Source organism: Callospermophilus lateralis, chromosome 4, assembly GCF_048772815.1.
Source record: "Callospermophilus lateralis isolate mCalLat2 chromosome 4, mCalLat2.hap1, whole genome shotgun sequence".
NCBI lineage: Eukaryota > Metazoa > Chordata > Mammalia > Rodentia > Sciuridae > Callospermophilus > Callospermophilus lateralis.
Genome location: NC_135308.1, coordinates 35,543,428 through 35,569,778, shown reverse-complemented (window position 1 = coordinate 35,569,778; position 26,351 = coordinate 35,543,428). Strand labels below are relative to the sequence as shown.

The 26,351-nt window shown below is 36.1% G+C and overlaps 1 protein-coding gene across 2 annotated transcripts in view; it reads right to left on the bottom strand.

Moving 5' to 3' along the window:
* Snx25 (sorting nexin 25) overlaps window positions 1-26,351 on the bottom strand; it is an 80,634-nt gene that overhangs the window by 40,047 nt on the left and 14,236 nt on the right. For both annotated transcript variants that reach the window (XM_076852402.1, XM_076852403.1), the window contains exons 3-5: window positions 25,022-25,194; window positions 23,791-23,977; window positions 5,891-5,961 (exon numbers count right to left, since the gene is read on the bottom strand). In XM_076852402.1, coding sequence (XP_076708517.1) covers window positions 5,891-5,961; window positions 23,791-23,977; window positions 25,022-25,194 — 431 coding nt within the window. The remainder of the gene's footprint in view (window positions 1-5,890; window positions 5,962-23,790; window positions 23,978-25,021; window positions 25,195-26,351) is intronic.

The window sequence follows — 26,351 nt, the reverse complement described above, 5'->3', positions numbered from 1 at the left end:
TAGAATTCCTACACTTGGGTAGCTTATGAGGTAGCTTATTTTAACAGACTATTTTGGAACCACTCTGACCTTCTGTCTAGTTGTAAATATAAAGCTATAAAGTTGCGAACTAAATGCAAATATAAATACAACAATGGTTCTGTGTCATTTGCACTAATGATTTTCAAAGTGTGGTTCCTGGATAAGCAACATCAGCCTCACCAGGGAGCCTGGGAGCAGTGCAAACCCCTCAGGCCCACATAGAGCAGCACAATCAGAAACTATGGAAAATGGCTGAGGAATCTGCTTTTAAGCAAACCCTCCAAGGAGTCTGACACATATGGAACCACTGCTCTACAGATACAAGTCTAAACTTCTAACTTTAGTTTCAGGGCCCTTTACAATAGGCCCCTGTTTACTTATCCTGCCTCTTACCTTATATGAAGTTATTTCCTAACTTACTTTTTCATGGGGTACTATCTACCCGTATCTATGAGACAAACCCAAATTGGAATGAAAGCCATTCAAACTTTAGGACTCAACCCAGTGTTACTCTTGACCTGTGTTCCAGATAAGGTTGACCACTCTACATTTCTGTGCCATTATGTATCCCGAACAATCAATTTTCCCTGCATTTATCAAATAACATCATCCTGTTGTATGTGTCTACCAGTCTCCTCATAAGACTGTGAGCTCCTTTAAGTCAGAGAGAGTTTTATTCATTGCACTGCTGTACCTAATCCATAAAGGCACTCGGAAAATGTTTTCCAAATAACTGAAAACCCACTTGTAGTGATTAAGCTATCCTTAGAGTAATTTTCTACTGACATGAGATATCCTAAGAGAACTAAGAGTGCTCTCTTCTACCTGCAATCAAGGGAGGTAGGGTTGTAATCAGAGGAGAAAGAGATTTTAGATATTAAATACAAAGGATAAGTAGGAGTTACCCAGGCAGAAAGAGACTGAGAGAAAGGTAGCATTTCAAGAAGAAAGAGAGCATGCAAAAACTATTGAGACAGGAGGAACCAATGTGAGCTTAAGAACAAGAATAATTCATGTAGCTAAAGTGTGGGAGTGGGGTGGGGGGGATGGCAGGAAGTGGAAATTAGTATAAGGACACAGGCCAGAGTAAGCAGGACCTTGATTTTTAAAAAAATCACTATGACTTCAGTATGAAAATATATATTAAATAGGGTAAGGGAATAGAACTAGTCAACAATGTCAAATACTGCCAAAAGTCACGAAGATGAAGATTGAAAAAAAAATTCATTGAAATTAGCTGATTTCCCAAATTCCATGACCAATAAGCAACTAACCCTAACTCCAGGGGATAAAATTCAGGTGTCAGTCAATAATACACTGGGCCCCAGATTTGAATACGGTCAGAAGCAAGAAAATTTTGTGTGCAAAATATAATTTCTAAGACTCATTATTTAAAATTGTTTAGTATTCATAAGTTTTCTTTTTTAAAGTTTCAGTACTGGGAATTGAACTCTGGGCCTCATGCATGTAAGGTCCTTGCTTAGCATCTGGGTGGCCATTTTAAGTGACAGCCGCCATTTTCCCATCCAAGGGCCTTTTCAGAAAAGGCTCACCACTCCCTCATACCAACCCCACCCTTCAGCCTCCTGCATTAGGACCCACAGGCTCTGATCCCTGAGCTTGGCCCATAAAAGCCCCAAAATTCAAGCCTGTCCTGCCTCTCTCTTCTCGGGAAGGATGTGCCTTTATTTGTCAGCTCTGACAAACTCTCATTGTGTATCTCTGCCTGGTCTCTGTCTTTCATTTATTGCTCGCTCGTCTCCCAAGTTCTTGCTTTTCTTTCAATGCACTCTAGGTAAGTACTCTACCACTGAGCTACATTCTCCAATCCTATATTTATAAGTCTTCTGTGGGAATCTTTCCCCCTTACACATCGTGTAATTTTCTTGCTCACAGAAAAGATGAGTTAGTTGGTCACCTTTACTCTAGAGAGAGTAAAGGTGACTCACTGATCCCTAAATGAAGTACTATTAGGGGACCAAGTAAGTTTGCAGCACCACCCACCCCACCCCACCCCACCCCAGCTTTGCTCTACCTAGGAACATAAATGCTAGTTCAATGGTCATTCTATGCTTAAAATTTTGAGAAACTGCCAACTGTTTTCCATTTCCAATTTCTAATGAGAATGAATAAGGGTTCTAATTTCTCCATACTTCATCAGTATATTATTAACTATTTTAGTTGCCCCTATTAGTTATGAAGTGATATCTCATGTTAGTTTTGATTTACATTTCCCTAATGTATAATGATGTTGAGCAGGCTTTCATTTGCTTACTGAATGTTTGAATATCTTTGTAGAAATGTCTATAAATTCTTTCTCCATTTTCATCTTGGGTTATTTGTCTTTTGATTATTGAGTAACAAGAGTTCTTTCCATATTCTCGACATAAGCCTCCTATCAGATACATGATTTGCAAATATTTTTCTCATTCTCTGAATTGTCTTTTTACTTTCTTGATACTGTCCCTTGACATACATAAATTTTTAAGTTTTTAAGTCCAATTTACTTTATTTGTTGTTTATGAATTAAGATAAGATCATGTGTTGTTACAGTGAAATCTAATGCAACAGGACAGGTGTCCTTGTAATCATAGGAAACTTAGAAACAAAGGACAGACAATGTGAAGATAATTGAAAAAGATGGCCATCTACAGCAGTCTCCATTTTTGCAAGACAGATGCATTCCAAGAACCCCAGTAGATGCCTGGGACCTCAGATAGCACCCAACCTTTAATTTTATATATATATATATATAATTATATAATGATATATTATTACATAATAAAATACTCAATAATTGTAATAATTATATAATATGTTATATAATTATAATGTTATATATTATATAATTATATACTATATAATGATATATGGTTTATAAATATATTTAATGTAATATATGATTTATATATACATACGTACTCTGCTTTTCCTATGCATATATAACTTAATAAAGTTTAATTTATAAACTAGGCAGATATTAACAATGACAATAATAAAATAGACCAACTGTAACGATATACTATAATAAAACTGCCAGTACCAGCATCACTACTCTTGAATTTGGGGACATTATTAAGTTAAATATGGGTTACTGGAACACATACATAGTCAATCTGATAAGATGTCTACTAAGTGACTAATGGGTGGGTAGCATACACAGTGTGGATACAAAGTACATCCTAGGTAGGATGAAACAATGGTTTGAGGTTTCATCGAGCTACTCAGAACAGTGTACAATTTAAAACTTATAAATTGTTTATTTCTAGAAGTTCCCATTTAATATTTTTTGGACCACAGTTAAATGTAACTAACACCATGAAAAAAGGAAAGTACTGTAGAAGTCATGGAGAAAGGTCTGGAACCTATCCTTCACTCCTGGTCCTCAGAAGGAACTAATGCCTTAATCTCAGACTTCTAGTCTCCAGAATCATGAGAACATGAATTTCTGTCATTAAAGCCACTCACTATGTAGGGATTTGTCAGGCAGACTGACCAAACTAAAATAACAAAATAAGAAAGGTATTATCCTGACTCAACTCATAATAATAAGGAGGAGCACTAACAAAAGATAAGGGAGGCAAGGATAAATCCCTTTCTGTATTCTCTTTAAAATACTGTCAAAATGTCTGAAAGTGAAATGTTTCCTCTGTAAGAACAATGAGAATAAGGAGAGTAGCAGAATCATCCTCACAGATGTTCCTTTGCTCAAAAGCCTACAAATACTTCCTCATCCAGGGTCAAGGCCAAAGTCCCCACAGTAGCAGTAAGGCCCTTCTTGATTGGGCCTTGGAGCTCAGTTTGGCTTTTCTCCTCCAACTCAGCTCTTTTTTTTTTTTTTTTTAATTATTATTGGTTGTTCAAAACATTACAAAGTTCTTGACATATCATATTTCATACATTTGATTCAAGTGGGTTATGAACTCCCATTTTTACCCTGTATACAGATTGCAGAATCACATTGGTTACACATCCGTGATTTTACATATTGCCATACTAGTGACTGTTGTATTCTGCCAACTCAGCTCTTCAGGCTCCCTCCTTCCCTAGAAGCTTTCAAGCTCCTGGGGCAATGCTCAAGGGTCATCATCTGGGTGAGGACTTCCCTATCACATTATTTGAATGCAAAATCAGATTCCCCTGCAGCAGTTCTAGCATTCCCTACCACCCCACTTCCCCCCCCCCCACCACCAAACACCTACCTTTTTTCTCCAAGGCACACATCATCACCTGAAATGTGCATTTTATTTATCGCCTAATTGCCTCCCAGCCTAGTTTAGAGATTCAGTAAGTGCAGAAATTTCCTTTTGTTTACTACCATAACATCACCATCTACTAGGTGCTCATAAATGCTCAGAGTGAACATATTTCCACAGCCCTCCTTACTGAGCTAAGATCAAAAACTAATGCCTCTTCACAGGTAACAGGTAGCTTTTTAACAATGGTCCACTTTCTACTTTGAATATATGGCCCTTGATCCTCTGCCACGGAGACTTATTTTAAAAAGGGATACGTTTCTTCCTCTTGCCGTCCTGTAACCTTGGGGGAAACAGGATTTCCTTTCTTCCCCAGTTCTCTGTAGGTGAGCACACACACAAACCATGGGAATTAAGTAATTCAGAATTGTGAATGGTACCAGACAGAAGCTCTAAGAAATGACTATCTCCCAAATTAACATGTGAATTATAGCTCCCCACTCTTCCTCTCCCTGATGAGCAGAATCACAGCCTGTAGGACAGGAGTCCCTTGTGTTTCTCTTTTGCTAGCAAAGCAATAAAACTTCTTTTTCCTTTTTCTCAAAACTGTGTCCTGGTTACTGAGGACAAAGACAGCTTTTGATAACACCTTCCTATCCTTTTTTACATAACTACTACCTTCAGTCAGTGACTCAAGGAGAAAGAAAAAGTCCCCAAACCAATATTCCTTTTGCTTCTCTGTGCTAACTAGAAACCTGGGGAGAAAGCATGTTTTAAAGTCTCTGGTCCAACTCTTTCCTGTTTTTTGTTTGTTTGTTTGTTTTCTCACCCCGACAGGAAGATTTTAGTGAACCAGGAGATTTTTGTGAAAAGTCTACTACAGGGAGAAAGCAGTGTTTGCTTCTCCACAGCAGATCAAGGTTTGCCTTACACCCCAGATTTTAATATGTCCTCCAACTTCCTATATGTGAGGGGATTATGCTAGCACCAGCAAACTACAAGGGAGCTGGAAGCCATCTGCACATCTTAACTATTCCTCATAATCATGCCTGAGTCTAAACCTTACTTCATTTGAAGAGAAATAAACAGGGGAAAAAATAGAGTATATATAAAATTGACAAAACAAAAGTGAAAGAAACAGGAAAAAAGTGAAAAGAGAAAAAAAATAGAGCACACACACACACACACACACACACACAAAATCAACAACACAAAAGTGAAGAGAAAAAAGCTATTAACAATCCAAATCTAAAGGAAAAGATTAAGTGAATTATGAAACGCCACTCACTAGAGTTATTTAAATGACTATCAAGATTATGTTTCAAGACATAAATATTAATGAATAATAAGTTTAAACCACAATATGAGAAAAAATTATATAAATCATGTTTAGTTTAAAAACAGAACAGAAATACCAAATGCTCAATTATTTTAACCTTCTAGAATCTACAACTACAGAGAATAAAGTTCCTATTAGGAAACAGAAATACAAACTAAGGTTTTAGTTAGGGTGAAATTATATTTACTTTCTCTAATGATATTATATTATTATTTTTAACAATTTGAAAAATTGATGAAAGAAAAATATTCATATTTGCCACATATCTGACAACAGAAGATGGGACAAATCTAGGACCTTTAAAATGTATAATGGAAAACAAATATATTCTTACCCTTGTGCCTCTTCAGTTGGGGAAAACTGCTAATTGTAGTTGCCTGGATTATTTCCACTACAATTTGATACCTGATTTTAAAAGAGAGAGAAAGAGAATAGATTGATTAGGAAGAAAATACTATCTTCAGAGATACTTTTATTTATACTAAACAAGTAAACACAGAAGCTGTGAGTCCTACCCCTGGGCACTGCACCACTTGCTAATCGTGACACAAAAGTCATGATCTGGCACCCCACTCTTCCTCTCCCTAAGTGTTACTACCTATCTCACAGTGAAGGCAGAAACCTTGAGGTTAGGCTCAACTCCTGCCTCTCCTCAGTAGTCCTTGGAAATCAAAGTCTGTCAATTCCAATCTCCTAAATTTGCATTGTCCAACAAGATGCCCAATAGCTACATGTGACTATTTAAACCAAGTAAATAAAATGTTTAATTCCTCAGTCACACTAGCCACATTTCAACTGCTCCATAGTCAAATGCAGCTTGTAAGATCCTATTAGATGGTACAAATAGAAAGAACATTTTGATTGGTACAAAGACAGTTCTACTGGATGGTCCTTCCTAAATGCTTCTCCAGGTTGTCCTCCCCTCTCCAGTACACAGGTACTGCCTCAGTTTGCTCTCTTGTTATTTCTCACTTAGAAGACCATTCCAGACCAAGAGAGTCAAGAACATCTGCAAGGGGACTCAGATACCTGTATTTTCATGTTAACTGTCTCAGTAATTTTAACTCAGAGTGAGAGTTGAGAACCACTGGACTAGAGCACCAGCTAGATGCACATATGACTTAGAAGGCCTGAGTCAGGAAAAATACACAAAATTTTGCATTTTAAGTGCTGAGTTCAATCTGAGTCATGGCTATTTTGAGCATATTGATTTGGGCTTTATAAACCTAGTTCTTTAGGGCTGGTCAATTTGGTTAGGGTTTCCCTAACCAAACTTTTCTGCCCTGTTTCTCAGATCTTAATTATGTTGACTGTAATCTGCTTGCAATAAAGCTGTTTAACATTAATTCTTACTTTGGACACAAACTGTGCAGCATTCTAAGATTTAATGCTACATTTGGCTGGCTTTTAGCCCACACAATAGAGCATATATTCTTTGGCTTTTCAACTAAAACCTAAAGAAGAAATACAAATTCATCAAAAGCATAGCTATTCATAAACTCCTGACAAATTCACATCTTTTTTATTTCTTCATTTGTATAATAAATATTGATGTCTGATTCTCACAACCTCAAAAAGCAAGTTGTTAGGAATAGTGTTGGACTGTCCCATGAAGACTGGCAGACACTGCTGGTTGCCTACCCAACATTCATTTTCCCTTTCTTCCTTACTAACTGAATCACAGTTTTAGACAGGGAAAGCAATGGTTGCAACTAAACAAGCCAACTTTCTCCCTAAATGAGGGATGACCATCTGACATAGTTCTAGCTGAGGAGACAAAGGCAGAAGTTGCAGGGTGCAGACTCCAGGAAAGCATTCTCAGGGTATAGACTTCCTAGAGAAGCCCTTGCAACTTTTTTTCCTTGCCCTTTCCTCATTGTCCTGTGTGAAACAAGGTTGCAGTGGAACAAGGCACAGAGCCACCTTCATCCTTCAGCAACATTAAGGAGTGAAGCCACAGGCTGAAAATGAAGTCAGAGGACAGAAGTTTACGTCTCTGATGACTTCACTGAGCTGTCAAAGCAACCCCAAACTGCCCATCTCAGGACATGTTGCTGCATAAAGAAAATAAACCCCTGAATTGCTTAAGTCACTGTATATCATCTTATCTTATGATCAATGCCATCCCAGCTGACAGAGAGCTCTTTAAGGACTCCATACACAGAAAATATCTTTGGGCTAAGTATATGCCCAGGTGCTATTTTCCAAACTGAAGCTTTGCTAGGACATTATACTGAGCACTGAAGTTTTCTAATGTGTCACTATCTGCAAGATGTTTACTCAATTTCCTGAACCAGGCAGTGAGGGAATTGAAAAAAACAGGCCAACAGACACAAAAATAGAAAAAGTGGAACTCGGTGGTTCAGCCTGCCTCTGTTGGAGGAAGATTGTCCAAGAGCAAGCTCAGCACGTTCGTTATATAGGCTTAAACATCAAAAGAATTTATTGTGAGGAAGCTTCTTCAAGATGAAAAAAACCTAACTTGTGGGTAAAACAGCCCCTTTAGGGCATATCAGCTTCTGCCCATAACTCTTTACCTCCAGGGAGCTGGCATTTCAACTCAAGGCCATGAACTAATAAATTCTGTGGCTTGCACAGAATCTCCCTTGAGCAGGGCATCACCACCAACTGGGAAGTTTTCAACTGGTGGCTTCCAATTGAGAAATTCCCAAGGGAAGTGTCGCCTCTGTCTTTGAGCAATTCAAAGAAATGATTCACTCATGCTCAGGACACTAATGGAACTGAAATTCTTCCCAATTATGGACAAGCACAAAAATGGCTCATGATGTGAATTTTCATGTTAGTTACTACATAGATAAGGAAGCACATATAAGAAGCATATACAAATCTGGAACTATCAGAGCCCAACATTCTTGAATAAAGTCCTTAATTTAACCTTAGGACTAAAGTTCTACTACTGGAATACACTGACTTTTCATTCAACTCTAGAACACGTCTTTGAACACCTCCTTGTAAACTGCCATCTGGATGTCCTGCAAATAGACTTAATGTCCAATGTCCATTCACACAACAATTCCCATTAAAAACAAACAAATAAACCAAAAAACAAAAACAAAAACAAATCCACATCATAAACATTTGTTATGGCAATTTCTATAAAGAAAAACATGGAAATAATCTAGGGGTCAACATTTGTTAATCTTTTCCTATGTTCTGAACACAGGAATGAACAACAGCAATATGGTCCCTGCTTTCAGGAAGCTCTGGGGATATATCAGATTGAAGATAAATCCTCCAGCCAATAATATTTATAATTATTAAGTTTATATGGAAATAAATGTTGTGACACACTGATTTTAAAAATACAAAATGGAATGTACATTTATAATAGCAGATATGTTATGTGGGTACATGAACCAGGGCTACAAGGTAAGATGGAGATGAAATTAAAGGCAGTTATGTTAAACTGACAGAATTATAAGTCATTCTTTAACTTTTTCCAAACAATTTCTCTCTCTCCCTTATTCTCTACCTCCCTCTCTAAACCTATTCAAACTACCTTCTTTCTTGCATAGGTTTCCTTACATTTTCATTTCTAACCACCAACCTTCTCAAAATCTTATTATCTTAATTAGATATTTATCCTAATAGGAACCATCAGTCTCAAAGCCCAATTGACCTGTCCTTTGAACATTTTTAAGTAAGTTCTTTTCTTTTTCTTCCCTTGGCCACTACCCTATTTGGGGGCTCCTCCTCATGTGTGGGTCCCTGTAATGGCTGAACAGTTTTAGTTGCTTGCCTGACGCTATCTTGCTCTCTTTCACATGAAAACAGCTTGAGCAGCCCCATCAAAACACCTTCTCACTTTCCCACGACCATTTAACCTCCCTTGCTCAATATCTCCAGCAAATTCCTCAAAGGAATAACCTATATAACAGCTTGCCATTTCATTCACTAATTAGCACTGGCTCTTTTATCCAACCCAATTTCCTTTTCTCCTCAATCTAGGTGTGGACTTCAGGTAGGTCAATTTCTAAGCTGTCCTCACAAAGCTACAGTCTCCCTAGGCTCTTGCTCATGCTCTGCCTCAGAAGACAATCTCCCTACTTGTTCATCTAACTACATCTTACATGTATTACTTCTTCAAGTTTTCCCAGCACCAGTAAAGCACACTTAATATATGTCTTTTCTCAAATCCTAAATTACTTCTGCTCTATAACAATACCTATTTGTTTGCTACTTTATAATGCTGTTTAAAGTCAGACTTCCACCAAGAATGCTACGAAAAGAAAATGGTGTTCAGTGATTTTAGGGCCTAATATATCTTCAAAAAATATGACACATTTTTGAGCCTATGAAAACATTGTGGTTTTATCTAAAATAAAGATATGCTACTTTCTCCCCATCTAGATCATGAACCTCTTGAAGAAAGGTAGTGTGTTTATACTTTATAGCACTTTCTTAACACCAAACGTATGGTAGATGCTCAATACATACATTTTTTGATGGAAGTGGAAATTAGTATAACCTGAAGGGTGATTTGGCAATAATAATTGAAATTGCAAATGTAAAACTTCATCAATCTAGCAATTTCTCTTCTAAGACTTTAAGCCAGGGATACATCTCAAGATATTTGTGAAATGATTTAGTACACAATTATTCACTGCAGCATGGTGATATAACAGGGAAAATATCAGAACTATTGGAAGTAACTTAGATACTCAATAAATATTAATAAATTAGAAATAAGAGTTAACATCTCTACCACTTAACAGGTATGCATAATATTCTGGACAACTTATTCTTTTGATAGTCTTAGTGATTTCATGCTTTGGAACAAATGAGTCACTGATGGTACTGAAGCAAATACATACTGTCTAAGTCAATAGTTAGCATTTTTTAATTAATTCATAAAATCATACTGTAATATCAGCTAACATTTATAGAATCTTTCAAAGGTACCAGGTACCTATTTAGATCTTTTAATTCACATAAACTCACTTAATCCTCATAAGAGGACTATATTGTCTCCACATTGAAGAGGAGGAAATTGGTGTTCAAATGAATTAAGAAATCTATGTGAGGTCGCCTAGAGCCAGAAATACAACTGAGGGCTACCTGACTTAAAGCTCATACTGTTTACCATTTTCCTGTAATTCCACAAAATTAAATATATGGTAGTATCATCTCATCTAAGGATTCTCAAAGTATACAAGCATGGCCAACACCAGATAAAGAGCCTTACTGACTTCTCTATCCCTCTTGAATAGAGGTTCTACTCTGGTTCTACCAATGAGACCATACACACACTCTAGCTCTTCTCCAACTCCTGTCATTTGCTCTCCTGTTTATTCTCCCTAGATTTCATATATCACTTTCCCTGCTCATCTGTTGAAATCCTGCTATTCATGGCCAGTCCTCTCTACAGCTTTCCTAGGTTCTTCTGTTTTATAGTATACATTTGTTCCTACCCAGCTCTTAGCTCTTACCATTCCACTTCCAGAGTCACTGCAGGTATACACTTGGCTATTTACATCCACCTGGCTCTCCTATGCTAGATTATAAACAGCACGATCCCAATAGCAGAGAGTGGAATCCAAAGATACACAACCAACCCAACTTTACATAAACCAGACCTGCCTCACAGTGTTTTGCATGTAGTCAGCGTTTGAAGATGAAAGTCTACTAGTTCACTTTTACTTGATGTCAAAAGGCAAAGTAGAAAATGACTTTTTTCATTCTCACTTTTCTGAACAAAAGCATACAACACCCACATCCAAGTGCCGGCTGTCCTTCAGGGCCCAGGCTTTTCAGAATTCTAGGAAGCTGTTGAGAGATACCCAGCACTCATCCGGCTTTCTTCCTCCAGAAGGGGATATGGACTTGCTGGGGCAGAGTTTGCTTAGAAAATGATTGGAAATGTATAGATTGTTATATATGTTTTTCCAAGTTATAATGTAAACTCAAATGTTAGGGAGAAGTGGCATAGCAAGAGTTGAGCTGTTTCACAACTCTGGCAATATCCCTTTGTCCCAGGGACAAGGAAAAAGCTATACAAAGGTAACTGTTATCTGGTCCTCTGCGTAACCGCCTCACCTGTCTTTTGTTTTATATACTTGGTTAAATAAATAAAGCCTGAGAACAGGTTTGCATTTATGAATTTTTCCTGCCAAATTGAAACACCTAAAATGTTACAGAGCACTTCAAAATAATCACCTTAGAAATCTATATATTCATTGCCTTTCTACTGTCTATGTTCAGAACAGTTTTGAAATGCTTAAAAATGCATTTCAAAGTTATTTACACATCAAACCAAACACATATATGTATGCTGTGTGTGTATTTATATGTATACATATATACTCCTCTTTGTTTCATTAGGCACACATAACAGATTTTTTTTTTAATTACTACTTTAGAACTATCTGGGCATATACATTTTGGATTTCTCAGAATCAAAGATTGGAAAAAAACTTAGTTTCAGTTATACAATATACTGAATGATTTAAAATACTGTTTTATGTTAAAATTAGGAAGGAAACTTTATAGATGACCATATAAGTACAAATGTTAAAGAAAAACTAAAAAAATTAAAGATAATGTTTTCAGAGTTGCCACAGACTAGGGATAGTGTTTTTATTAAAGGGACTTCACTTAAAGCATTTGAGCAAAAGCTGTGATAACATCAGCCAGCTAAGCTGACACTGTGTCTCATATCCATGGCATTACTGAAAGGGTCTGCTAGAAAATTCAGAACATGAATCAAGAGTAGTTGAGAATGTGAGCTCTGGCATCAGACAGGCCTGTGTTCACATCCTGTTTCTAACACATACTCTGTTCTCCCCAGGCACATTATGTAAGTTTTCTAAATCTTAAGAGTCCTCAACTGTGAAACAGAGTGATGGAGTTGCCTCATAGAGTTGTCATGCAGATTAAATTAGATAATACCTCTAAAAACCTGGAACAATGCCTGCCTCACAATAAATGTTAACTAATATTATTATTGTTTCTTGCCATTGTTGCTGACTCTTTAAATGGACATTATCTAGGGAAATGGTGGTATGCAAGTGTTTGTAATATACATATGAATATTTTTCAAATAGTGGTACTTCTTCCTGATTATAAACATATTTTAGTCCTCTCAACCTATGGCTACCAGGATCACTATATTCCAACAAAATCAGGTTTTTGGACCCAGAAATGAGCTAAAGACCATATCCCAGAGAAACTGTGGAAAATCCCCCAAAGGAAAAGATGAAGTTCCTTTGGGAACCAGAGAGGAGATAAAATTTAAATGAAGCAGTATTTTGATGGGTTCAAGGCAAGGGTGTGTCAAGAAGTCAATTTTGGGTAGTCCAGGGTCCTATTTCTTTTGGACGTATAAAGTTAAAAAGTCAAGATAGATATGGTATTGTTATGGTTTGGATGTGTGGTGTCCCCCAAAAAGGTCACATGTGAGACAATGCAAGAAGGTTCAGGGAAGAAATGATTGGCTTGTAAGAATCTTAACCCATCAGTGACTTAATCCTCTGACGGGGATTAACTGAGTAGTAATTGAAGGCTGGTGGGGTGTATCTTGGAGAGTGCAGTCTCTCTCTCCCTCTCTGCTTTCTGATCATCATGTGAGCAGGTTCACTCTGCCCCACTCTTCCACCCTGATGTTCAGCCTCACTTCCAGTCCTGAGAAATGGAGCTGGCTTTCTAGGGACTAAGTCCTCTGAAACCATGAGCCCTCAAATAGACTTCCTCTTCTAAAATTGTTCTGGTCAAATCCTTTTAGTCACAGCAGCAGAAAAGCTGACTAAAACAGGTATGTTGCCTCCAGAAACCCCTAATTTGCAGCTCTGCATCTGGGTTATAAATCAAAGTTGTTTCTGTGGGTCAACCTGACTTAGATTCTCTAGGCAAGAGAAGAATATATTATTCTTACTGATCTAATTCCAAAGAGAAAAGTTTCTGATAGTCTAAAGTTTCAGAGAATAAGAAAGCTCAAAGAATGGGCGCATAATGACATTTTACAGTGGTAGCGTGTACTTGGGAGAAACACGTCTCTGTTAACTAGGTAGCTAACTTTAGTGCCTGTTATTCCAGTCTGATAAATGGTTGGGAAAACTTTCTTAGTCTGAGCCAATCTTTACTTCTTCTAAAATAGCATATGTTCACTAAAGAAAATTAGAAAATACACAAAGTACAACATTTAAAGTTAACCACTACTAACATATGGCATATTTTATCTTTTGTATTTTTTAATGTTGTAGATTGAATTCAGGGGTACATTACCACTAGCTATCTCCTTAGCCCTTTTTATTTATTTGTTTTTTAATTTTAAGAGGGTCTCACTAAATTGACTAGGCTGGTCTCAAATTTGTGTAATCCTCCTGCCTCAGTCTCCCAAGTAGCTAGGATTACAGGTGTGGGCCAACATGCCTAGCTTTTAATCTTTTTTTCTATGCAAACAATATTTCTTGCTTTATGAGACTGGGTTTATGATATATATAGACTCCCAGAGCCTTTTTTATTTATCAATTTATAGGTAATATCTTCCATTATCTTTACATATTCTAATGCTATTCCAATAACAATACATGATGATACATTGTGTAGAGTCACTGAAATTTTTTTAAAAAATTTAAATCCTTATGATTAGACATTTTGGTTATTTCAAGCCTTTCTCTATTTTAATAAAAGACTAAGAGGCATTTTTGAAAAAATATTTCCATACACTCCTTATTACTTCTTTAAGAAAATGATTAATAGTAAAAATTGGACCAAGAATATACATTTTTACATTATAAAGCTGTGTTACATAATAATTTATACACTTTCCAGTAGAACATGAGGTTGTCTATTTTCCTACACTCTTATCAACATTAGATATCACCAAAATTTTAATATTCACCAATATTATAAACAAAAAAAGGTATCTTCATTTTACTTCCTATGTCTTTGAGTATTATTAAGGATAATAAAAAGGTTAGGAGCTATCTTTTCATGAGGAATGTTATAGGGAATGTCAGGAGCACAAACAAGAGAAATGCTTTTATTTAGGACTTGGAGGCGCTTTCTGCCAAAGGGGATTTTGAACCTGTTTTCTTTTTAGAGTGCAAAAGGTGGCTGATTCTACAGAAAGAAGAAGAAACATTTCCTGACCTTTTTCCATTCATGCTACACATAAAAAAAGGATGTGTAAACAGAACATGGATATAACCAGCCATCCCAGGTTCTGCCCAGACTCCCAAGGACTGAAGAAACTCATTTTCTATCTGAGTCACATCAGGCAGGATGTGACTGAAGTGAAGTGTCCTGAATTTATATAAACATGCACACTATATAAAATAATCTAAGATATACTAGGTATTAATAGTTTGTATCTGTTTATAATAGTTTTTTTTTATTTCCTATTTTGAGACAGCATCTCACTAAATCGCCCAAGCTGGTCTCGAATTTGCAATCTTACTGCCTCCACCTATCAAGTGGCTAACTACAGGCATGTGCCAATGTGCCTGGCAAAAGGGATTTTTAGTTTGATCACAAATAAAGAGAAACTACATGTGTGAGGTACAGCCTTTCTTTTCTCCTTCCCCTTAAGAACATGTGTTCCTCCAAGGGCAGCTAGCAGCTAGACTCTGGAACTACCAGGAAGGTAGGAAGGAGGAAGAGGAAGGTTTGCTGAGGTTCAGCAATCTTAGGTGAAAAGGATTAGCTAATCCTGAGACTAGTTTAGAAAGTGCACTGCTTGCATATACAAACCGCATTCTCAATTACCTATCAGTAATGAGTGTCATTTTGGTCTACTTGCCTTATTCCTTGGCTCTAACATGGTTCAGACCTCAGAAGGAGAGAAGGGCATTGTTATTTAATAGACTTCCACAAACCCCCAAACTTAATATTGCACTCCAATCAGCTACTGGCAATTGATCAGTGTTCATAATGAAATTAAATCTATTTGTGCTGGATATTTGCAGCAGATGCACTGGCACACACCTGCAATCCCAGTGGCTTAGAAGGCTGAAACAGGAGGATCACAAGTTCAAGGCCAGCCTCAGCAACTTAGCAAGGTTCTAAGCAACTTAGTGAGATCCTACCTCAAAATAAAAAATAAAAATGGCTGAATATGTAGCTCAGTGGTAAATTACCCCTGGGTTAAATCCCTAGTACCCATTCCCTAATAAAGAAATGTGTTTGCAATCCTTGATCTAAAGACTGTATAACAAGAACAGTAGTGGGGTAATAATTGGGAATGTGCCAGACCTTGCACTAAGTGCTTTATATAAACTGACTCCATGGTCTGAAAGCAGATAGAACTAGTCAAATCATAACTCAAATCATACTCAAATCATAAACTTCTTTAACATCAAAATTACCCTCTTTTATCAAATTTTATATTATTGTCAATATTCAATTATCTTTCCTCTGATAAGTGAAAATACTGAGTGTCCTCCAATATGTTTAACTCCCACCTCTGTACCCTTTACTATTTCTCAGACACCAAGAGAAGCAAATTTTTCTGAAAAAAATCAGTACTTCTTTTTTGGGGGTGGGGAGTGGCAATGGGGACTGACCCTACTAGGGTGCTCTACCACTGAGCAACATCCTGAGCCCTTTCTATTTTTTCACAGTCTTGCACAGTCTTGATAAGTTGCTTACGGCCTTGTTAAATTGCTGAGGCTGGCCTTGAACTTGGCAATCCTCCTACCTAGCTTCCCAAGTCACTGGGATTACAGGCATCACCATCACACCCAGTTTAAAGTACTTTTATTTCTCAGAAAATTGAAAGATGTTTTAGAACATTTTCCACAAGTGGTCTTGTGTTTTATTGCAATTTTAAAACTAAATTAATATTCATTCTTTTGATAAAAGTTTGCCAGGATTATGTTTTATACTTTAAGATTTTTCATCTCCTTGTCCACCCACACTAATCTTTTCCTTAGCAGTTGTTGTGTGCTTACTGATTTCTGACATGGTGCATTAGTTTGTCTTGAGATGTACTTGATTTCTTCTTTCATGTTCCTTTTACAATGTAATCCTACTTTACTATTCATGATTCACAATACATTTTCAGAATCATTGTTCAAAACACCAAATGTTCAAACAATTTAAGTTCTTCATAAAAGCATGCAAATTTAAGAATGTTAATATATTATCTTCAAGTGCCTATGTACCTATGCCAATGTAGAGATTAAAAACCCATTTCCTTAATGTATCCTATGGTTTGGATATAAGGTAGCTCCTCAAAAGCTCATGTGTTAGGCAATGAAGGAATTTTCACAGGTGAAATAAATGATTAGATTATAAGAGTTGCCACATCTGTGGATTAACCCATTTGATGGGTGGTAATGGTAGGAAGTGGGGCATGGTTGAAGGAAGGAGGTCACTGGGGAGACATATCTTTGTGGACTATATCTTTTCCCTGGCTCTTCATACTCTTTTGTTTCTGTTTCCTTGACTGCCATGAGTTGAGCAGCTTTCTTCCACCACACTCTTCTTCCATGTTGTTCTGCCTTACCTCCAGACCCAGAATAATGAGTTCAGCCAACATGGACTGAGATCCTTGAAATCATGATCCCAAAATAAACTTTTCCTCCTCTTGGTTGTTTTGTTTTGGGGTGGGTAGCAGGAGAGACTTAGAATTTAACCCAGAGGAAATCTACCACTGAGCTAAATCCCCATCCTTTTTTATTTTGAGTCAGGGTCTCACTAAATTGCTTAGGGCCCTGCTAAGTTGCAAAAGTTGGTCTCAAACTTGAAATCCTCTTATTTCAGCCTCTTGAGTCACTGGGATTGCCTCTTAGTTGTTCTTGTCAGGTATTTTGGTCCCAGCAACAAAGAGCTGACTAATACAATGCTTAAAGAAAAAAATATTTAGTAAAGTCCCTAAGTAACCCTTTCTATTGCTAATTATAATCTCTTAAATTAATTCATTCATTATGATCTCTTAAGTTTCCTCTTGCCTTATTTTAGTGAAATAGAGCATTTACTTGCAATCTGTTTAACCTAAGCAAATGCCCAATCTATGAAGTTATATTTCTCCATGCTTATGTGGAAAACAGAGCTATTTTGTCTCACTAAACTATAAAGCATGTGGTATGGTAGCACAACCAGGTATTGCCTATCCCATTATCTTTTCTTCTCTCTTCCTACTAATTAGAATCGTCCCCTTTTAACTGGGCCTAAGACTGTCTTGAATAAGTTTATCTAGTATATCTCATTCATTATAGCCAATAAAATATAAGCAGAAATGTCATGTGGCAGCTTTGAGAAATTTCCTTAACAGACAGCCAGTGCATGTTTCTTTACCACCTTCTTTCCTTGCCTTTGTCCTGTTCCTTGGAATCAGGATTTGATGAATGCCACTTTGGAGTTAACCCAGACCCTGAGGACTCTGAAAAATACCCTTCGGATGGCAGAGTAGGGGCTGGAGGGAGTCTGGGTCCTTAAGTGGGATGGCATCCTGGACTGGCTACTCCACTATTCAGCCTTAAAAAGAAGGAAATTATGCCACTGATGACAGCAGGGATGAATCTGGAGGACAGTGTGCTAAAATAAAATGAGGCAGACAGAAGGACAAATACTACATAATCTCCCTGGTGGGTGAAATTTAGTATGTTTGAAAGAAGCTTTTTGAGCTTTATAATCCTACTGTGAAAACACCTTATGCTGGCACAGAAAATCATAACAGCAGACTTTTGGTATGGGGGAAATGAGGAGATTCTAGTCAATTATGTGGGGTAAATAAGTTCTGGAGATCTAATGCACAGCATGTGACTGTAATTAAGAATACTGTCTGTACATTTAAAATGTGCTGAGAGTTACAATGGTGATTTTGTGAGTGATAGATGTTAATTAACTTGATTATGGTAATCATTTTATAATGGACATGTATACCAAACATCATATTGTATATCTTTAATATATACAAATTTTATTTGTCAAGTGTACCTCAATAAAGCTGGCAAGGGAAATCACTTACTTTGGATAAATCATCCTTATTTGAGGGGCAGTTCTGTATCTTTCAGCTGAATCTCATTCCAACTATGAAAAATATTCTAATTTATCCTGGAGTTAAACCAGTAACATTTAATCAAGGGCAACTTTTTGCCATGGAGGACATTTAGCAATGCCTAGAAACATTTCTGGTTATTATAACTATAGGGATACTATAGGCATTCAGTGAGTAGAGGCCAGGGATGCTGCTAAACATTCTAAAATAAACAGAACAGAATTATCTAGCCCAAAGTGTCAATTTTACAAAGATTGAGAAACCTAAGGTGAAACATAACTCTCGGGAAGGTAAGTGATTAAAAAAAAAAGAAAAACCAAAAAAAAAGCCTTTGGTTCAGACTGAAGTGTAGAGACTGAAGGGTCCTGTCTAATCAATATTATCCTCAACTCTTACCATATATCTCAAACTACTTTTCAAAGAATTACAATATATATGATATCTAGGCAAGACTTCAGTGGTAATGTGTGGAAGAATATTCCAATTAATACCTGTTGGGATTACTTTGGGGGCTTTGGTTCTTCTCTAGTTCAGTCACATAAAATTCCTAGGGTGACACTTGGGTATCTATTTGTGTGTGTGTGTGTGTGTGTGTGTGTGTGTACAATTTTCAGTGGAGTATGTCTTACAGATATGCTGAAAAATTACCAATGAGAGCACTGGATGCTTTCCTGGACCACAATCTGCCCACTACTTTACATAAAGTTCTATAAGGGCAGAACCTTTCATTTTCCCTTCTTGTATACTGACTCCACTTTATCTTCAATATAAGGGAATACTTAGCACTTTCTCTAGTATGATTCTAACTGTTGAGCTTCACTAATGGCTGCACCTTCATTCTAAGCTTGGGTTTGCCTTTCCGGACTGTGATATTACCCCATCACCCACACCAGCAGAAGGAAATCTATCCAGCTGCCCATTAATATCCTGTGCCAAGACAGCATTCACATTTTTGGTTCCTGTGTTTTGGCAGTGTTCAACACTGCTCCTACTATAAACCATGGAAAATTCAAAATATTGAACCAGTCTAGCTATCACATCTTCACTTCAACTTCCTGGATACTAAAAAAGAAAAGGAAGTAGCTAAAAAGGATAGTGGAATATTTAACTGTAATTTTATTAAAGTCTAGGTGACTCTATGATCAGGGTTAAAAACAACTAATTTAGTGTATTTGAAGGAAGCATTTCTAGCTGTATAATCCTACTATGAAAGCATCTCATGCTGACACAGAAAATTACTAAACTATCCCAGAACTATAATTATCACCTTCATGGTTCTTTATTTTATTTTGTCTTCAATGCATTCCATCCCAGCAGAGTGGAATGACTATTTCCTTTAGAAAACATGCATCTGTCTCCCAAATATGTGGGAAATAAAAGTGGATGATTTCATTAACTGCTTAGTCTAAATAAAACATACTCCCTGCCTGAGGCAGCTCATTCCAAAATTTTATTGACAGCAATTTGAAAATAGTGACCTAAAATGCTAATAAAGTCAGACAGCAGAGTACTCTAACAACAGGGTATTCAGACTATGACTGAAGAAAGCAATGCTATTAATGCTGGGAGGCTGATAAGTCTCAGTAAAGTAGACTTAAGACAAGAATATAATAAAAAGCAATACTGACTATAAATTTATGTAACATCATCTACATTTTGGAGCAAAAAGATCAATCTCTATAATTACAGTCATTCTTGGTAGCCTTTTTACTTAGCTGTGCATGAAATAGAGAACAGAGGTTAGCCCTCAGGTCTATTCCTAAAATGCAAGGAATAAGGACAAATGCCCCATAAATAAAAGATATCCCAGTGCCCTATCAAATAGAACTGCCTGGAATTCTACTATATTGTAAAGCCCAAGAAGCTGTCTCACAAACAAAGGTCCAGAGGAAGACTCTACGGAGTATTTACAAAACTATTCAGAAAGTAACTCTGGAGGTATATATCTATTAATTGAGAAAAATGCATTCCATGGTATTTTCTCCCAAGGTTCTTTGCCAAGCTTGTTGCAGGGACTATAAATTCTTCAGATTACCATAATCCCATATCTGAGATGCATATCACACTTTCAAGGAAAGTTCTCTTTCAACCCCTTATTACTAGAGAAGTTTCTAGAGGAAGTCATGAACACATACCCCAAGACTTACATGAGGAACTGAAAACTTATAAAGGTTTAGAAGTCAGCAACATTGCCATTTAAACTGGACTAAGTCATCATACCTACTTAATTAGACCTGCAAATGTATTTTTCTTCTAATAGACTGACATTCTTGATTATCTAATCATTAAAATACTTCTAGCTGCTCTCTCCACTGACTTAGTAAACTCTGCTAGAAATGCAAACTCAAACAGTATGATGGAAGACACAAAAGAGAATAACATACATAGATCAGTAACAATGCATAAGAGGAATATCCCTTCCTGGTGTCTGTATTCCATCTCTTCTTGGTGACAGGCACACTGGGGTAGGTAGTAGTAGGTACAGGTTAGAATCCACAACACTTTATTTTACTTTCATTTACCAAGAGTCATTGGGAATGCTACTGAAATGCTCCTGAAGATGCTCAGTGGTCACTCAAAAGGCATTCTTTAAAGTGTAAGCAAGACAAATTGTTTGTTAACTGATAAATGGATAAAGAAAATGTGATATATTCATCCAATGACATATATTATTCAGCCAAAAAAAGGAATGAGTACTGATACATTCTGTAGTATGGATGAACCTTAAAAACATACTGAGTGAAAGAAGCCAGACACCAAAGGCCACATATTGCATGACTCCATTTATATAAAATATCCAGAATAGGCAAATTCAAAAAGCAGATTAGAGATTGCCAAAGGCTTCAGGGGGTGGGATAGAAAGTGACTGCTAATGGGCATAGGAATTTCTTTTGAGAGTGATGAAAATATTTTGGAATTATACAGTGATATTAGTTGTCCAATTTTTGAACCCACTATAAACCACTGAAGTATACACTTTTAAATGGTGAACTTAATTATCTGTGAATTATATCTCAATTTTTGAAACAAGTGTTCTTTAGCTCAGCATTTCTACTGTCCCTTAGTTGTCTCAAGACTGAACAAAGGGCTTGGTTCCTAGAACTCCCTTTATGCTGTTCCACAATGTTGCCTTATTTATGAAGTGAAAAGGAAGATTGAAATGCTAACACCATTTTCATTTCATCACATATCATATGGGAAAGAGAAAATGTAAGATCTGGTGTAATTTTTGGTCACCCAGTTAAGGCATGATTTTCCTATTGTAGCCAAATCAAGTTATTCAATGACCCTGGGGCAGCAGATACCAATTTATCATTTAAAGGGCCAACTCTTGCTGAGATACCTCTTTATTGCCAAATATTGAACTGCAGTATTCAAATAGTTCTAAGCATCTGGTTAGTATATTTTGAAGAAGAGGGACTATTAATTCTTATCAAGATTCATTCATCTTCTCACATAGAAATTGTGCTCAAATACAAAATGACAGATGGTGCTGGAGAACCAACAGTTGAAAATTCAAAAACATCTTTTATACCTTTTTGTAAGTATCACTATTTCACCATGTGTACAGGGCATATAAAATATATGTTTGACATATAAAATATAATATTCATTCATAAGTTCGGAAGAACAATGAATACTTACTTACTCACTTAATCTGCCACCATTAAATTATCTTAAACTTACTTGGTGTTACCAAATGGTCCATGTTTGACTTTACTGTGGATCATTTACCAGGGAAAAAATGCTTAGGAATTCAGTGCACCCAGAATTTATGAACATGAGGTATCTGCTTCTAAACAATGTCTTAGAGTGGTCAGCATATGCTACTTTGGTCAAACCATACACATATTGAATGATTCCAATTTATATGAAATGTCCAAAATAGGTAAATTCATCAAAACAGAAAGTAGATTGCCATGGGCTGTGGTTGGGGGTGCGGTGCAGAAAGTGACTGCTAGGATGTGGGCATAAATGCAACAGGTGGGTAAATATTGGAGCACAGGTCTGAATGGCATCCTCAGAACCAGAGCTTGGAGTGCATGACCAAGAGCATGTTATTGTGGGCTCTTTTTAAAAAAAGGAATCAAAGGAAGCCATGATAAGGAAGACTTTTGGGTAGGTACAATCTACAAGCCCCAGATGACAAATATGTGTCTCACTTCTCAAAATGAAATTTCTAGATTCATATACAAATAATCACAAATCTATAATAAATACTTACCATTTAGCACATTTCATTGAAGACTATTTGTAGAAGGAGAAGGATAAATAAAATATCCAGATATTATAGTCCAAAAGAATTAATCACTTTTAAAGAAAATCATATCACTAAACTCATCGTAACACATTTGTAGGATCAAGATTAACATGATACACTCCATAAGAATACAATGCCATCTACAATGAGTCTTTTATGAAATTACTATTTCAACTAGTAAGTTAAATAGCATAAGTCACCTTAATGTGAACCCCAGTTCAAAGGCAAATGTGGCCAATCTAAAAATCCTTGAATAGTTCAAAGATTCAATTTTAGTCAATATTTTACTTTTATGTCAGTGATTTACTGAAAGTACTAATGAAAATTAAAACTGACACTACAGTTTTCTTTCCTTTTCCTATGTAACAACACTTGTGAACAAACAGAAAGGTAAGCATAGAAAACAAGCCTAGCAAATCCACAGACTAGAAAATGCTATATAATTATACTGTGTGTGTGTGTGTGTGTGTGTGTGTGTGTGTATACACACACATATAATATATATATTATAGAAGAAAAAAAACATGGTCACCCTGAAAATATCTTAGGGATACATGTTCCCCTATAAGAGACTTCTGATATTTTTTAATGTGATTTCTTAAAATAATTAGTCAAGAACCCCTTATACTCAGAACTGAGTCTCTGCATTTCCCAGAAAAATGAAAACCAACAGTATTCTTTCAACATTGTAATTTAAAAACACATCATTTCCTTCAAATGCTTTTTGAGGGATAGCATCTGAGTGGCTAATAAGGGATTCCTAACAAGTGAAGAACTTTCAGTCTATTACAACTAATTATTGGAAAAACCTAATTCTAATTCCACTGTTAAGAAGAAGCGGGATAAATGTAGTTGTCACTAAATGGTAAAATTTATGGACTTTAGTTATTTATTTCTGCTTATCTGACAAATATATACATATATATTATGTATATATAATACATATATACATGTATACCTACTTAGGAAATAACCAGTAGCTATTGTTGTGCTATAATTAAAGACCAAATACCTTAGCTGCTTCAAGAATTCTACATCAGAGTTGCCATTGATGAGCTTGATGAACTCTTCATAAGAGGGAGCATAGGTATAGGCTCTCTTGTGATGTTCATTCATCTGTTCTCTGTACTCCAACTGGGCAAGCAGCATTTGGTTAATGTAATCTGGATTACTCAATAACTCCACTATTGGCTTCAAGACTGTGGAAATGAGAAGAAAACATCATGGAAAAAGATATTCTTCTGAAGGAATTGTTTTCATATTACATAGTTGAAACTATTTTCAACAAGTCAAATGGAGGAAATTATAAACAGCTCAAATATATAAAAAGGCACATGCATGCAAGTATGTGTGATATATAAGCATGCATGTACATAAACACACACACACACTCAAAGTTGCTTATCCCTCTGGATAAGTTACCATATATATAGATACAATCAAGTGATTTTAATAAGTGAGTAAAATGTAAATGAAAAGAAGTCATCGGAAACCCAAATCACTAACAATGATATTAAAATTAAGTACTGTTTCTTTTTCTTATATTTCTTTTATAAGGCTCATTCATTTTTGTTTTGACCAGTTTAGTCTGCTAAAAGATGAAAATCTTCTACTAACTGGTCAAAGCAGACTTCATGGAGGAAGTTGTTAGAAAAAATCAATAACACTATTACAAATCCATCCCACTTACTGTAGATTAAAAAGTTCTCCCTTTCTCTGTGGTTGGCTGTACCAGTTGATGGGCATACCTGGATAATCCTGACATAAATGAGATATACAATCAGTGCTTCTCTCCTTATTTGTTTGAGATTCTGAGACAGGGAAAGGTTCTTTTATGTCATATTGTGGCACAGTACTATTTTTAGTTATCCCAAATTCACAGACTATGTGTAAGCAATATCAATTAATCTTATAACCTATACATTATTGGCCCGGAAAACTCAAAGGCTATCCCAAGTGAATGCTTTGCAGTGGAGAGCATAAGGACTGGTTTTCTTGTCAAAATAAACAGCAGAATGGACTGTGCATTTTGCAATATATATAATATAAAAAATTTATGTTTATCACGTAAGGCCAAATGTTTTCTCTAAATGACAATTAAGCTTGAAATTTCTAAAATACTACTTTATTATCCATATGTCCCACAGTAAATGAAGTTTGTACAAGTGTTAAAATGTAATCACAGTATATGGCACATTAATTTACAAACTTATCATAATTGTAAATTAATTTTATAAGTCTACCTTTCGTCGTGAGAATTTCTGCGAGCATTATACGTAAGCTGAGAGACTGGACATCCTTTGATGGGAGTAGACAGAACACCAGAACCCGAGAACATGTTTGTAAAAATCTTACTTCTTCATCTGAGTTCCTTAAGCATGCATGCAACACAAAAGGCCTTGGCTGTTCTTCATGTCTAAAAGAACAATTAAATGAAGAAAGTGAAAAGGAAGCAAAGAAATTCCAGAAACAATTCAGTTATAAACCATTAGATTAAGAAGCTTTTCAAATGAACAACACATTGATTATAACTCTGCCACCTCCTTGACAATACCAATAATCAATAATTTCATTAATCTGAGACTAATCTAGAAAATCTGGGCTGTGATAAATGCAAATGTATAGCCTTCTGGGATTTCAAAATAAATGATAACTACCTGAAATACCATCAAAGTTTATAGGTAACTCCCAAATCATAGCAACAATCCAAACAGGTGTGAGTATTTCTTTAATTACATTATTTTAAAATCTTCTAGATTTCTTCTTAAATGTGATCTTCAGCTTCATTTTTCAAAATTAAAAAAACAAATGATGACACATAAATAGGATTACTAGGCAGTTTTCTTGACTGGAAGATCATAAGATAAAAAATCTGCAGGTGTTTCTAAGTGAAGAAAAGGTCCATAATTTGATGCTATTAAATATTGCTTTCTGTGAGGTTTCCAAATACTTTTTAACCTTGGCTGTGGATTTCCTGGCAGCACTGACCCCATCTCTGGATCATTAATCTGGAGAATTTTCGTAGAAAGAACTTTCTATGCTTTTTTTCACAGTAACTTGATAGCAACTGGAATGCTACTTTTTAAAAATGTTTTTTAGTTGTTGATCTACCTTTATTTGTTTTATTTAATTTATTTATATGTGGTGCTGAGGATCAAACCCAGAGCCTCATGCATGCTAGGCAAGAGCTCTACCACTGAGCTACAACCCCAGTCCTGAAATGCTAATTTTTCTAGTATCTTCTAAATAAGGGACAAAGTGTAAAAGATTCTTATAGTGACTTATAGGGGCCAATACTGAGAGAGAAAAAACCCTATACAGTGGGAGAGAATCAAACAAATATGAAAGTGCAAGTTGGTGGCTTCATGACCAACGTCTCTTGGGACGGTAACTGTGATTTCATTTTTCACTAGAGACTGGAGACATATTTCTAGAGTTTGTATGCTAAAAAAAAAAAAAAAGAATGATTTTCTCTCTGTCTTCTACAATAATCAAGAGGAATTCTACCCTAATGTGCAAAGCCAACAATACAAAAAGAGATTCTAGGAGTGAGCCTTTATGTGTACACTAATG